General features: G+C 43.6%; 1 protein-coding gene across 9 annotated transcripts in view; it reads right to left on the minus strand.

Annotated features, from left to right (window-relative positions):
• Positions 1 to 15,529, minus strand: part of LOC137215632 (zinc finger protein 551-like) — a 50,731-nt gene that overhangs the window by 9,129 nt on the left and 26,073 nt on the right. For 3 of the 9 annotated variants that reach the window (XR_010939356.1, XR_010939355.1, XM_067721124.1), the window contains one exon: positions 13,761 to 14,022. The exons of 2 other annotated variants lie outside the window; for them this stretch is intronic. Coding sequence is in view for 5 of the 7 variants with exons in the window: in XM_067721124.1 (XP_067577225.1) it covers positions 13,949 to 14,022 (74 nt within the window). In the remaining 2 variants the exon portion in view is untranslated. Of the gene's footprint in view, positions 1 to 28; positions 2,419 to 13,760; positions 14,023 to 15,398; positions 15,442 to 15,529 lie in introns of those variants that run through there. 4 more of the 9 variants (XM_067721129.1, XM_067721128.1, XM_067721127.1 and 1 more) reach the window with 4 other exon arrangements.

Genomic DNA, 15,529 nt, shown 5'->3' on the forward strand with positions numbered 1-15,529 from the left:
ATTTTCCTCATGCTCTTTAATAATCTCTTTCTCTCTACCCTCCCTGGCCTCCCAGGCAAGCATTGATTTACTCTATAATAAAATATTTTGTATTTTCTATAACTTTATATGAATGGAATTATAAAATGTTTAGTCTTTTTTCCCCCGGGTGTCCTCCTCAGGCAGTGTATTTATTTTGAGATTCAGCAGTGGTTCTTATGTGGGTAGTTCATTCCTTTTATGTTGTTGAGGAGTATATCACTATATACTTGGATATATCACAATTTGTTTATTCCTTCATCTGTTTTTTGGATATCTGAATTGTTTCCAGTTTTTGGCTATATCAAACAAAATTGCTATAGACATTTCAGTACAATTCTTCAATACTGATATATTTCATTTCTCTTGTGCTAATACCTCAGAGCGTGTTAGTTACAGGTTAGATAAATGTATAACTTTTCAAGAAGAATCAAACTGTGACCTAGCACAATTGTTCCCTTTTGTATTCCTGCCAACAGTGAGAGACTTCTAGTTATTCCGTATCTTTGCCAATGGTGTGTATGGCGGGACTTTTTAAATTTTGACCTTCTTTTTTTTTTTTTTTGTATGCGTTGGGTCTTCATTGCTGTGCACAAGCTTTCTATAGTTGCGGGACTACTCTTCATCGTGCGGGCTTCTCATTGCCGTGGCTTCTCTTGCAGAGCACCAGCTCTAGGCACGCAGGCTTCAGCAGTTGTGGCACACAGGCTCAGTAGTTGTCACTTGCGGGCTCTAGAGCGAAGGCTTAGTGTTGTGGCGCACGGCCTTAGTTGCTCCACGGCATGTGGGATCTTCCCGGACCAGGGATCGAACCTGTGTCCCCTGTATTGGTAGGTGGATTCTTAACCACTGTGCCACCAGGGAAGCCCCTTGACCCTTTTTTTTAAAGCTTTTTTAAAAAAAGTTAATTAATTTATTTTTGGCTGCATTGGGTCTTCGTAGCTGCACACGGGTTTTCTTTAGTTGCAGTGAGCTAGAGCTACTCTTTGTTGCAGTGCACGGGCTTCTCATTGCAGTGGCTTCTCGTTGCAGAGCACGAGCTCTAGGCGTGTGGGCTTCAGTAGTTGTGGCACACGGGCTCAGTAGTTGTGGCTTGCAGGCTTTAGAGTGCAGGTTCAGTAGTTGTGGCACACGGGCTTAGTTGCTCTGCGACATGTGGGATCTTCCTGGACCAGGACTCGAACCTGTTTCCCCTGCATTGGCAGGTGGATTCTTAACCACTGTGCCAAAGTTCAATTTTGACCCTTTTAATAAATGTGTGTAACAGTATTTCACTGTAGTTTTAGTTCCACTTCCCTGATGTTTCATGATGTCGAGCATTTTTCATTTGTTAATTTGCCACCTGTATGTCTGGTAAGAATGTTCATATCCTTTGCCTGTTTTTTAAAAATGAATTTTGGCTATTTTTCTTTTCATTAACCAATTAGAAGATAGTGAAACAATAAAGACTTATGTTGCAACTTCATTCTTCAGTGATGTGACTTCTTAACTAAGGAATAATTGTATTTACTATTCTGGAATATTGGAAGATATCTACCCTACCTTATTTATTTATTTATTTATTTTCTTTGGTACATTGCAATGACCACGTATAACTTACAGCTAATTTTAATCTGCATTTTTAATATATTTTCCATTACTTTAAGTCTAAATATTCAACAATACAATAAATAAAGGGGAGTTCCCTGGCAGTCCAGTTGTTAGAACTCCGCACTTTCACCATCATGGCCCAGGTTCAATCCCTGGTAGGGGAATTGAGATCCTGCAAACTTCACAGCAAAAAAAAACAAAAAGCAAAAAACAAAAAACCCCAATAAATCAAGCCATACTTTGTAGTGTTGCCAGTTTCTCTGGTGTATATATTCCCATCAATGGCCAATTTAAAACTGTCAATATGAACTCATTGACCATGGAGTTGGAAAAAGTTGCCAGTAGCACACCAATGTAGTCTATTTCCACCATACTAATTCAGTAGCCACAAATAACCTCAAGAATATAGAAAATAATGAAATGTGAAATGATTAGGAAGTGAAAATTTTTCATATATATATTTTTGAACTATAGTTGATTTACAATATTAGTTTCAGGTGAAGGCCAGTGATGTGTTTGGGGTGACATTGATGACCCTGTTAGGGATACCAGGGTGATGGTGCTGCTGTCCATGAGAATACTATTCACAGGAGAGAAGTGAGTTTGCAGGGAAGGCACTGCATGCCCATGGGGAAGGGGCCGGGTTCCTCAGGTTGAAATGTCAGGGTGTGATGGTTCAGCGCTCAGCAGATGATCTCACAGGAGAGGTATCTGGGGGTGTGGCTGGAGTCCCCAGATGTTTCTGTCAGGGAGTGGATACAAGGTAAGTAGGTGAGGGCTTCCCTGGTGGCACAGTGGTTAAGAATCCGCCTGCCAATGCAAGGGACACGGGTTTGAGCCCTGGTCCAGGAAGATCCCACATGCCGCGGAGCAACTAAGCCCGTGCACCACAACTACTGAGACTGTGCTCTGGAGCCCGCGAGCCACAGCTACTGAACCCGCATGCCACAACTACTGAAGCCCACGTGCCTAGGGCCCGTGCTCTGCAACAAGAGAAGCCACCGCAACGAGAAGCCCGTGCACTGCAATGAAGAGTAGCCCCCGCTTGCCGCAACTAGAGGAAGCCCGCATGTAGCAACGAAGACCCAACGCAACCAAAAATAAAAAAATAAAAAATTTAAAAATCTTAAAAAAAACAAAAAACAAAGGAAGTAGGTGAGTTGAATCAGACCAGTGTTCACTAAATCTTCCCTAACTCAGCCACTTGGCAGATGTGTGCCCTTGTCAAAGTCATCCTCTCTCAGCTGCAGCTCCCTCCTTTGAGAAGTGGAAGTAATAAATTTTTCCTCTGCTGGATAATTTGGGGGCTGGTAAATGAGGAACTCCTCAGGAGAGCTCCTCAATGTTAGCTCCCTATGAAAAAAAGGGTGCAGGCAGTTATGGGCTGAATTGTATGTCCCCAAATCCATATGTTGAAGTCTTAACATCCAGTACCCCAGAATGTCATTGTATTTGGAAATAGGGTCTTTAAAAAGGTAAAATAAAGTCGCTAGGGTGGACCCTAATCCAACGTGACTGTTGTCCTTAAAGGAAGAGGAAGTTAGGGACTTCCCTGGTTGTCCAGTGGTTAAGAATCTGCCTTCCAACGCCAGGGACTCGGTTTCAATCCCTGGTTGGGGAACTAAGATTCCATATGCCTCAGGGCAACTACTGAGCCCACATGCCTCAACTAGAGAGAAGTCCACGCACTGCAACTAGAGAAGCCTGCACGCCACAACCAAGAGCCCGCGTGCCGCAGCGAAAGGTCCCGTATGGCACAACTAAGACCCAATGCAGCCAAAGAAAGAAAAGAGGAAGTTAGGATACACACACAGAGAGGGAAGACAATGTAAAGACACAGGGGGAAGATGGCCATATACAAGCCAAGGAGAGCAGCATCAGGAGAAAATGATGCTGTCAACCCCTTGATCTCAGATTTCTAGCCTCCATGTTTGTGAGAAAATGTCTGTTGTTTAAGCTTCCCAGTCTGCGGTACTTTGCTATGGCAACCTTAGCAAACTATTACAGGGGCATCAGCATCCAGGAAGGAGAAGGTCTGAGGGCACCCCAGGGAGGGGGGAGGCTGAGAAGGACACTCAGAGGAGCCTGAGGGAACCAGAAGGAGGGGCTTTCTTGGGGTGGAAACAGGCCAGGAGGGAAGGGGGACACAGTGGGTCAGACTCCCTGAGACACTGGGTTGTGGGCTTGGGATTGATTCCTGGATCCCCACCCCTTGCTGGGGGTTGCAACAAGAGACTCTCCCTCTAACCCCCACCCCAGGTTCAGTTTCCCCCAGTACGAAATGGGGAGAGGGAGCAGACCTGCCTCAGGGGCTGTTGGAGGATGTTTAATAACTCGTAGGCCTAGGGAAGGGGCTTGGAGTGAGGAGCTAGTCTTAGAGTCTTGATCGTCCTGAGGGGAGGGGGGCATAGGGACAGCCGTGCCTTTGGAGAGAGGGGCCGAGTGCCACTGGAGCTGGGGGTTGGGGTGAGGGGGTGGATGGGGTTTACAGCTGGCTCTTACCGAAGCTCTGATCCCCAGTGGACAGTCCCCAGGCAGTGATGGGGGGATGCATGCATGACCTACCTGCCCAGGCACCACCAAGAAGAATTTGAACACCTTCAGATGGATTGTATCCAGCTTCTACCCTCCATGCAATTTGACTATGTTTTAGTTATTGTCTGTTTTCAGGCTGGATTAAACCATTTCTCTGCTGAAAAGCTACAGTCCTTGAAAAAAAAGCTGACTGATTTTGTTTCCAACTTGGGTTATCCCAATGTTTATATCAAGTGACTGTGTCACATGGGAACCATTGTAAAAGAACCCTGTAAGGTGTTTCCCCTGACTCAAAAACTACACTGTCCATGTTATCGACAATCTTCTGGAAAAGTCAAAAGGATCAATGGCATTCTTAATTTAAAATCAACAATACTTTCAGAAACTCTTGAGCTCCCTGACCAAAGGTACTCCCACTAGCCCTTACACTCACGTAGTCCACTGACAAATCAGTTATCCCCTATGAATTACTAACTGGAAGGCCCATGTGTCTAGGGATTTCACCTCCAATACTAGACTCTGCCCTGCTATATACAGACATGGCAAAATATTCCAATGAACTCATGTATTACACCCAGTCCCAATCACCAACTCGTTAAGGCCACCTCCTGAAAATATCTTTTAAACAGCTACTTCGTGATATTCAGCTAGTAGATTTCATCTATTGGAAGAGACATCAGAGAATAACTACTCTTGAACCTCTTTGGAAGGGACACTTCGGGTTCTGTTGACAAGTGGAGCAGTGAAACTCCAGGGAGTCACTCATTGGGTTCACATTTCACAACTAAAGAAAAGATTCCGAATTCCACACAATTGGCAGGCTACTCCCATATGGGACTTCAAAAGGAGGATTCTCAGAGAACCTCCAGAAGTAGGTTTCCTACGGAGGCACAATCATGATTTCTCAAGTATATCCTGCTCTCTCAGGGAAACATTAACCACATTCCAGATGGTGTCATGAGATATGGAGTCTCTGCATGAATCAGGAATTTCTCACATACCGTGTTATCTACCATCATCTACAAGAGTGCACTATAGAAATGCCCATAGCTCTGCAATGTGAAGAGGCAACATGAGGTCTCCAGAAGGCAGCTGGAAGAGCAGACGAAAGATAGAAATACGGTCCGTAATTGTACTATAAAGATTAGTTTCATAACTGTATCAAAACTTGAACTTTATCCTTGAGGCATCCACTGAATAATAAAAGAAACAAAGAGATATGATATGACTGGCATTCAGGATCTTGTCCTGAACTCAGTGAGGAACACTTTCTCATCATTTGCCAGGAATAAATCCACATAAAGATTTCAAGTCTTGGAACACAATCTAGATGGCATATCATTCTCCCATGTTCTCTTTTTTTTTTTGGCAGTACGCGGGCCTCTCACTGTTGTGGCCTCTTCTGTTGCGGAGCACTGGCTCCGGACGCGCAGGCTCAGCGGCCATGGCTCACGGGCCCAGCTGCTCCGCGGCATGTGGGATCTTCCCGGATCGGGGCACGAACCCGTGTCCCCTGCATCGGCAGGCGGACTCTAAACCACTGCGCCACCAGGGAAGCCCCTCCCATGCTCTTTTTTGTGGAAGTTTAATACAGGGCCAATACACACATTGAAAAAATTATCTGTGACCATGGATCAGGGAGACAGCGAGCAAATATACAGTGCAAAGCAAAAGAGAGTCACTAAATGGACAGAGTGGAGAGGAGGGAGAGAGAGAATCATTTCAGAAATTGCAGATAAGAAAAAAGAAAAGGAAGTGGCACAATTCTGGAAAATAAGAGACTGCTAGAGTTACAGATGTGACTTTTGAATATGGAAAGCTTACAAAAAGCTTACAAAATATTATAGTTTCTTCAAGGTATAAGAGAAGCAATTCATCAGAAAGAATGGAGGGGAGGGAGGAGCTATAAAGAGAGAAACTGGGACTTCCCTGGCAAGTCCGGTGGTAAAGAACTCACCTTCCAATTCAGGGGACGTGTGTTCAATCTCTGCTCAGGAAACTAAGATCCCACATGGTGCAGGGCAACTAAGCCTGCGCTCCACAACTACTGAGCTTGCACGCCTCAACCAGAGAAACTGTGTGCCACAAACTACAAATCCCATGTGCTCTGGAACCCACGCACCACAACTATAGAGTCCATGCACCCTGGAGCCTGTGCGCCACAACTAGAGAAGTGAAAAACCCACATGCCACAACTAAAGAGAACCCCTTGTGCAGCAACGAAAGATCCCGCACGCCTCAACGAAGATCCCACATGCCACAACTAAGAACCAACACAGCCAAAAAAAAAAAAAAGGACTTCGCCTTCCAACTCACGCGGTGTGGTTTCGATCCCTGGTCAGGGAGCTGAGATCCCACATACTTCGTGGCTAAAAAAGCAAAACATAAAACAGAAGCAGTATTGTAACAAATTCAATAAAGAATTTAAAAATGGTCCACATCAAAAAAATCTTAAAAAAAAATGAGAAACTAAAATCTAGATTCAAGAAAATCCAGATTCTGAGACAGATGGGACAGTAGGATACGTCTTCAACAATGACAATTAAGGACAGACATAAATGCAGGTCAGGAATTGAATGTAAGTTCATTTTCTAACAAAATTGTAATGAGATGGACTTCCAAAGAGAATCATCAAAATAGAATTCCTATAAAGGTTTAGTTTTCTAAGCCGGCAAGCTTGGTCTATGAGCCCTGACAAAAAGAGAGTTGACAGGAGCAGTGCATGAATGCAGTGGATTCACAAAGAAAATATTTTCAGAAAGAGTAGTTACAGGAACGGCCAGGCAGCCAGGCACTGCTGTGCTCCGTGCTGGGGTGTTACTCTCTGAATCTCAGTCCATGTTGGGCTATAAGCCTGGCATTCCCCCTCCCATCAGGACATCTGAGGTTCTATTACTGTGCGGAAGAGATGGCAGGGCTATGCACTGGGGATCTGAATGCATGTGACTAGAACCCTCCTGCACCTTCCTTCTAGAATCATGACCATATATCCTAAATCTCTTCTTAGATTCAGAGGACATCAGGGATGATAATTAGTTAACAAACAGCTTACTCCATTTGGATTTCAATCTAGAACTATTTTAATGGTTCTGCCTACTGTGAAGAGTTAAGAAAAAGTAACGAACTCTTCCCCCTGATACCCCACAATCTAAAGGAGGAGAATATGGATTGTGCCTAAAACCTTTTCTCAAGTTACTAACTGAAGGAAATTTTCATTACAAACCTATCTTCCACATTGATTCTCAGCCAGAGTCCAAAATGAAAGAAGAGCCACTCACACTCATTATGTGCTTTCCATGTTTCTAAGCATACACATTTTTCCCATTTGACTATGTAAAATCTGCTCCTAAGAAGTGTGATAATTCATATTTTTGATAGGTTTCATCTCATTTAATTAGTTAAAACATTTTGAGAAGTAGGTATGTAAATATTCATTTTTGTGCACATGAGAAAAGAATAAAGAAGGAAGGAGGGAAGAAAAAAGAAGAGAATAAAAACTTAAAGATGGGTGGTATCAGGTTGACATTTCCGGTAGGACCAAAGTGAGGCGGTGGGGCAGGGGCTGGTACCTCTCACAGCTATCATGGCATATGCCGGCCTCACCGTGCCTCTCATCATGATGAGCATGTTCTGGGGCTTGGTCGGCTTCCTGGTGCCCTGGTTCATCCCTAAGTGTCCCAACCAGGGAGTTAACATCACCATGTTGGTAATTTGTTCAGTTTGCTGCTATCTCTTATCACAAAGAGACCTCCTCTAGACACAAAATCACCTCCATACCCAGACCACCCTCCTTGACTTGCCCACTTTGTCCATCAGCTGCCTTAAATTTTCACACCATATTTGAATATATTATTCTACAATGCAGCATTTTTTCTTGTCACACTTTGATGAATGATGTGCTTATTTAATCTAAACTGTGTTGCCTCTATAAAATGGTTTTTTTAAATTTTATTTTACCATTACTTTTTTTTTTTTTTTTTTTTGCTGTACGCGGGCCTCTCACTGTTGTGGCCTCTCCCGTTGCGGAGCACAGGCTCCGGACGTGAAGGCTCAGCGGCCATGGCTCAGGGGCCCAGCCACTCCGTGGCACATGGGATCTTCCCGGACCGGGGCACAAACCCGTGTCCCCTGCATCGGTAGGCGGACTCTCGACCACTGCACCACCAGGGAAGCCCCTACTTTCTTTTTTATTTATTCATTTTTTTGGCTGCATTGGGTCTTCATTGCTGCACACAGGCTTTTTCTAGTGCAGCAAGCAGGGGCTCTGCTTTGTTACGATGCACAGGCTTCTCACTGCAGTGGCTTCTCCTGTGGAGCATGGGCTCTAGGTGCGCAGGCTTCAGTAGTTGTGGCACATGGGCTTCAGCAGTTGTGGCACACGGGCTTAGTTGCTCCATGACATGTAGCATCTTCCCAGGCCAGGGATCGAACCCGTGTCCCCTGCACTGGCAGGCGGATTCTTAACCACTGTGCCATCAGGGAAGTCCCTATAAAATGTTAATATACTCTTACGGGATAGAAAGTGCTGTTCTTCTGAGAAATAACGTTACTCTCTCCTTAGAACCTGTGGATGTGAAGATGGCTCCTGTCTGCTCAAAACATGAGAATCAGTGAAGTGTTTAAAAACTGTTACATGACAACAAGACTCCAGTGGGGCAGTCAGTAGGGGAACATGTTCAGAGGGAAAATGTGTCCCACCAGAATTATACCAAAGTATATTTTCAGGATGAATTTCTTATTTCTGCCCTCTTTTGGAATAAATTATTTTTCTATTTTCTATGGGAAAAAAAATGGATGGTATCAAGGAGAATCTCTAGCAGCCTGTAGAAGGAGCTGGGTTTGTACAGGGTGGGATGGGGTGGATACAGCACACTCTGCATCTAACAGGAAACAGCCCCTCACTTTATGTATAAAATTTTTTAGGGTCTCACTTCCAATACCAGTAACAGAGTAATCTTCCCCTATCTTATCTATTCCTTAAGTTTCTGTTTAACTCACATCTTGGTACAAAAGGAAAAGATACCCATCTCTGTCTGACACCACAAGGGAAAGCCCATGGTGACAAGTCGAGTCTGTCTTGTGATTTGGATGAGGAACTCAAGCCTTGAGCTATAGTTTTATTATTCCCTAATCCCCTTTCCCACCAGGCCACTCATTTTCAAGTCTGCAAATGTATGACAGTGGCTGGATCGGGTACTGAGAATAAATTTTAAACAATTTTTGCCCCAATTAACTATCATTAAAAAGAAGTACAACTCATGTGACAATATCCAAAGAAGCAATTGGGAGAATGTGGGAGAGCGACTTTTCCAAGAGTCCTTGAAGTGCCCAGGGTTATCACAGGGAGGGAAGCAGAAGGCATGGAAGCCTGACAATTAGGATAGTGGAAGCCATTTACTTGGCTCTGTTCAGATTTGGGATAACTCACAGGGGTTTCTCCAACACCTAATTCCCTGGGAGATGTCATAACTCAGAGGAACATCATGAGTAAGTGGCCTGAAAGAGGGGGATTCATAGCTATTATGTGTCTACCTTCATTCAAGCAATATTTTCTAAAAGCTTCACAGTTAAAAGAATCATACACACGTAGAGAGTGCAGATTTACACAAACCTAAACTAGAATATAATAAGAAACTATATTAGAGGGCTTCCCTGGTGGCAGAGTGGTTAAGAATCTGTCTGCCAATGCAGGGGACACAGGTTCGAGCCCTGGTCTGGGAAGATCCCACATGCTGCAGAGCAACTAAGCCTGTGCACCACAACTACTGAGCCTGCGCTCTAGAGCCCATGAGCCACAACTATTGAAACCCGCATGCCTAGAGCCTGTGCTCCGCAACAAGAGAAGCCACCGCAATGTGAAGCCCACTCACCACTACGAAGAGTAGCCCCCGGTTGCCGCAACTAGAGAAAGCCCGCGCACAGCAACGAAGACCCAACACAGCCAAAAATAAATAAATAAAATGAATACATTAGAAAACAAGGCAAAAAACTTATGATAAACATTGCATAAAATATAAGCTTTAAAAAAAAAAGAACAATATTAGAGAAAACTAGTTATGATGAATGAGGTGCAAGTACGAATCCTCAGTAGAGAAAACTAAATGTACGAACAATTCAGACATTTTAATGAGATCTGGAGGATGACTGGCATAGAATATCACCTGCCTTGTGAAGAGTACATTTTCCTGAGTCACCACATCAATGGCGCTACTCACAGAAGCCTGAATCAAGCAGTGATGGGGATGAAGAAGACTCCAAGACAGAGGAATAGACAGACACAAACAAGTATCAATGATCAGGTGACTGATGCATCCCTGAGGTGGGTTCAGGGCTAAAGAACACCTGAAGAAATATGCACTAAAATCCTGCCATTTCCTTCCATCCCCACTCAACACTTGACATCAGGCTAAGCACAGCCCTGCCTGGGGACTTTTCTTCCAAGATACTTTGTATCACATGGGAGAGCAGAGTACTGGGAGACAGTACTGAGAGTACAAGAGATGACAAACTGGGCAATGACTGTAACCAAAACCAAACTTTAGAAATCTGGTCTCAGTTTAGAGGGACGACCAGGACCCAGGACCAGCTTTTCTTCTTCAAAAATTCTCTCAAAAGAAGACGAAGAGGAAAGGAAGGAAGGAGGGAAGAAAGGAGGGAAGGAAGAGGAAGGAGGGAAGAGGGAGGAGGAAGGAGAAGAGAAAAAGAGAAAAAAGTTCCAAAACAGTAATTTGAAAAGATATACACACTCTAATATTCATTGCAACATTATTTACAAGAGCCAAGACATGGCAGCAACCTAATGTCATCAACAGATGAATGCATAAAGATGTGATACATATATACAATGGAATATTACTTAGCTATAAAAAGAGTGAAATTCTGCCATTTGCAGCAATGTGAATGGACCTAGAGAGTACTATGCTTAGTGAAAAAAGACTCTCTATGTATCCCTAATATGTGGAACCTAAAAATTAAAACAAAGGAGTGTATATAACAAAACAGAAACAGACTCATGGATATAGAAAACAGACTAGTGGATACCGGTGGGGAAAGGGAAGGGGGAGGAGCAAGATAGGGGTAGGGGATTAAGAGGAACAAACTACTATGCTCAAAATAAATAAGCTACAAGGATATATAGGATAACACAGAGAATATAGTCAATATTTTCTAACAACTTTAAATGGAATAACCTATAAAAATACTGAATTACTATGATGTACACCTGAAACTAATATTGTAAATCAAGTATACTTCAATTAAAAATAAATAAAAATAAACTATAGTAATAATTGGGTCTCATAAACCATATTAATACAATAAAATCCATGAGATATAACTGTAGATGAAGAGGGAAGGGAATTTAGGTAGAAATAAGACAGGGCAAAATTGAAGGGGCATTTCTGGAAAGACCAGTAGGGACATGGCATTACTCTTCAGCTGTGAGAATAAACTCCTCCCTCTTTGGGAGGCTTTTCTATGAAGCAGTGAGGGAGGGTTTTGCCAAGGTTTAGTAAAATACTATAGATTTTGGCACAATTTAAACTGAGTCAGCAGCTTAGAAAACAGAGGTTCGGGACTATGAAATTTTACTGTCCACAATCTGCAGGTCACTGATATCTTACAGCCCCATAAAACTGCCTCATGGCAGGCAGAGAGGAACTGGAGAACTGGTGTTTCTCCTAGTGAGGAAAATGGAACTAAAATGGGGCTAGGATCTGAGACAGGAGTTTACTGGACGTATTGACCAAGAGAACCATGCAGAGAAGAACAGGAGAACCCGATTCAGATGGATAAATGGGGTGGAGTGGGGGAGTTCATGGATTTGAGAATCAGGTGATATCTAAGAGGTCACATCTTAGGTGTTGAAGAAAACTGGCACATCAGAGCCTGGGACAGGAGGGTACTTCCCTGGTGATGCAGTGGATAAGACTCCGAGTTCCCAATGCTGGGGGCCCAAGGTTTGATCCCTGATCAGAGAACTAGATCCCACATGCATGCCACAACTAAAGAGCCCTCCTGCTACAACTAAGACCCAGCACAACCAAATAAATAAATAAATAAATTTTAAAAATAGAGGCTGAGACAGAACAGAGTCACTGAACATATTACATAATTAGAAGAACATTTAAGAGTGACAGTGAACTCCAGGGTGTGCCCTCTGTGGATTTGTAGATGATGTTTCTCCCTCTAAAGCCATGTTTGTCCCCTTCTATGCAGTTGTTTAACTCATACAACTCTTTTACCATCTCACACATCCCCTCTGGCCCCTTCTTCCAGCAGTTTCATTCGCCTGCATTGTGGAATCCATCCCCAGGTGTCATGTGCTCCCCAGACTCTCCTTTAAAACAGGAGACTCCTTCTCAGACCTCAAGTTCCTCCCCACAAAGGCCTTCTGGCAACTCGCTTCCCACCCATGAGTGTTTAGTATGGATGGTACCACCACCAGTGGGACACCCCTGACACTGCCACTGATGTCATCTCAAATGCATCCCTGGCCCTCACTGCCACACTCATGATTCATTTCCAAGGTCCTGTCAGTTTTCCTTCTAAACACCACCTTAGGGTCCCCCCGCCACTCAGTACACGCAGACAGAGCTGTCACCTGGTAACCTCCATCACTATTTTGGATGTTGGAATAGACAATGAAGGACTGAGAATCTCCACTGTGGCCCTCATATGCTGGGGTCCCTGTGGCTTTTCTTCCTCACTCCCCCAACAGGTGATCTTGGTAATGACCGCACCTCCCACCCCTCTAGGTGAAATGCAAATCAATGACTGACTGTGACGCTAATCCCCAAGAACATGCCCTTGTCGTCCTCCTAGGGAACACGCTTGATCAACCATTCCTGAAAACGACTGAATGTTCCCTCCTGTAAAACTCATGAAAATCTGCTCTCCTGCTCAGATCAAACCACTGCTCACATTTTGATCTCTGGGTTGTGCAGGGATGTACATCAGGATCCTGATCTGTATTCCCATCAGCCCATAATGAAACTTGCAGTGATGGGGTGTACATAGGCGACAGGTGTGTTCTCCTCAGGCCAGACTGTGCTGACCTCATCTCACTTGGTCTATGGGAACTGTGCAATTGTGCGTGGCCCACATATGACCATTGGGCGTCCCTATCACATGTCTGTCCAATTTCCATGGAGACTGAGATGATAATAGTGCCTCCATGCATCTCACAGGTGCCTGGTGTGCTTTACATATGCCAGTGTGTGTGGTCCATGTTTGCCATACATCTTTTCTATTGTGGATGTGGTATGTGCAAGTCTGCCTCCAGGCTGAGGGGCATCAGCATTCCATACCTGTTACACTTGTGCCCCTAGAGTGTTTGTGGGGCACTCTCAAGTTGTGCCACACACACCTAACTCACTGTGTTCCACAGATGTGTGTTGCAGATCTCTGGGCTGTGATGCAGTGTCACCATCTGCTGCATACCTGGCACATATGGGCTGCACAAAGTGTGGAAGCAAAAGACACACTGTATTTCCAGGTCTGTCACCATCACAAAATTGTCCATCTGGAAAAGACCTCAGGCACCCACCTCATCAATATCTAGTATACTAAAGGGGAAATATGGGGGAACGGTGAACATACTAAACAGAACCAGAAACTTGAGATATAATTGACATACATTATATTACTTTCAGGTGTACAACAAGATGATTAGATATTTGTATGACATGGATTTTGTGAATTTAGTGAAATCCCACATTTTGTTGACTGGGATTCCAGTAGCATTTAGGATTACTCTGGTGAATGTATTCATTGGTGAAGTTGAGTTAGCAGAAATTCCAAAAGGCTATATCCCTGAACGCTTGGAATATTTTAAGCAGCCTGTATCAAGATGGATTGCCCATACTTCCTTTGATGATTCTGAAAAGAATTATGAAAAAACAACTGTTATCCTTCAAACTGAAGCCAAAAAAGGCTGAATTACAGTTAAAAGAGCTGAAAGTATCAAGACTGTGCCAAATGATCAGTTATGAGTTCTTACGTTTTAGAAATGCATTCTGAAGAGGTTATACATTGACATATCTGGGATTATTAAGTAATATAACACACTAATGTACATGGAGATAAAGAATACCATGAAATGATATATACCATGATGAAGATAGGGAGAGGGTTCATGGGATTTCATAACAGTCTTTTCCATTTATGGATACATTTGAAAATAGCCATTACAAATGGTAGACTATGTGCTTATAATTTGATATATTAAGAAACATAAATTGAAGTGGCCACGAGAAAACTTGGTTTCAGGGATGCAAGCATGTATGGAAATATCAAAATGTACATTTTAAATATGTATGGTTTAATTGTATATATCACGTGCATGCGTGTGTGCGTATGTGTATGTGTGTGTGTGTGTGTACATTTTGGCCACACCACGCAGCTTGTGGGATCTTAGTTCCCTGACTAGGGATTGAACCTGGGCCTACGGCAGTGAAAGCACCAAGTCCTAACGATTGGACCACCAGGGAATTCCCAAAGTTAACTGTATTTAAATCAAACTGCTTTTAAAAAGCAAATATTGGGCTTCCCTGGTGGCACAGTGGTTGAGAGTCCACCTGCCGATGCAGGGGACACAGGTTCATGTCCCAGTCTGGGAGGATCCTACATGCCGCGGAGCAGCTGGGCCTGTGAGCCATGGCCACTGAGCCTGTGTGTCTGGAGACTGTGCTCCACAACGAAGAGGCCACAACAGTGAGAGGCCTGCATACCGCAAAAACAAAAACAAAAAAAACAAATATTTAAAACTTGCCACTTCCTAATCATTTGACTGTTTTGTTATTGTCTGTTTTTGAGGTTATTTGTGGTTACTGTATCAGTATGTTGGAAATAGAATTAGTAGTGTGCTACTGGGGCTTCCCTGGTGGCACAGTGGTTAAGAATCCACCTGCCAACATAGGGGACACGGGTTCGAGCCCTGGTCTGGGAAGATCCCACATGCCACAGAACAACTAAGCCCATGCGACACAACTACTGAGCCTGCACTCTAGAGCCCATGAGCCACAACTATTGAGCTCCCATGCCACAACTACTGAAGCCCATGTGCCTAGAGCCCATGCTCCACAACAAGAAGTCACCTCAATGAGAAGCCCGCACACCGCAACAAAGAATAGTCCCCACTCACTGCAACTACAGAAAGCCTGTGCACAGCAATGAAGACCCAAAATGGCCAAAAATAATAAAATTTAAAATTTTTTTAAAATTAAAAAGAATAGTGTGTTACTGCAATATCTTACCAACGTCATGTTCAGTGACACCATTTTGGCAGTTTGAAATTGACTGTGACAAGGAAAAAAAAAAAGAAAAGAAATTGACCATAACAGGGGTATTTACACCAGGGAAATCAGCACAAAGACTACAAACCTAG

Source organism: Pseudorca crassidens, chromosome 20, assembly GCF_039906515.1.
Source record: "Pseudorca crassidens isolate mPseCra1 chromosome 20, mPseCra1.hap1, whole genome shotgun sequence".
NCBI lineage: Eukaryota > Metazoa > Chordata > Mammalia > Artiodactyla > Delphinidae > Pseudorca > Pseudorca crassidens.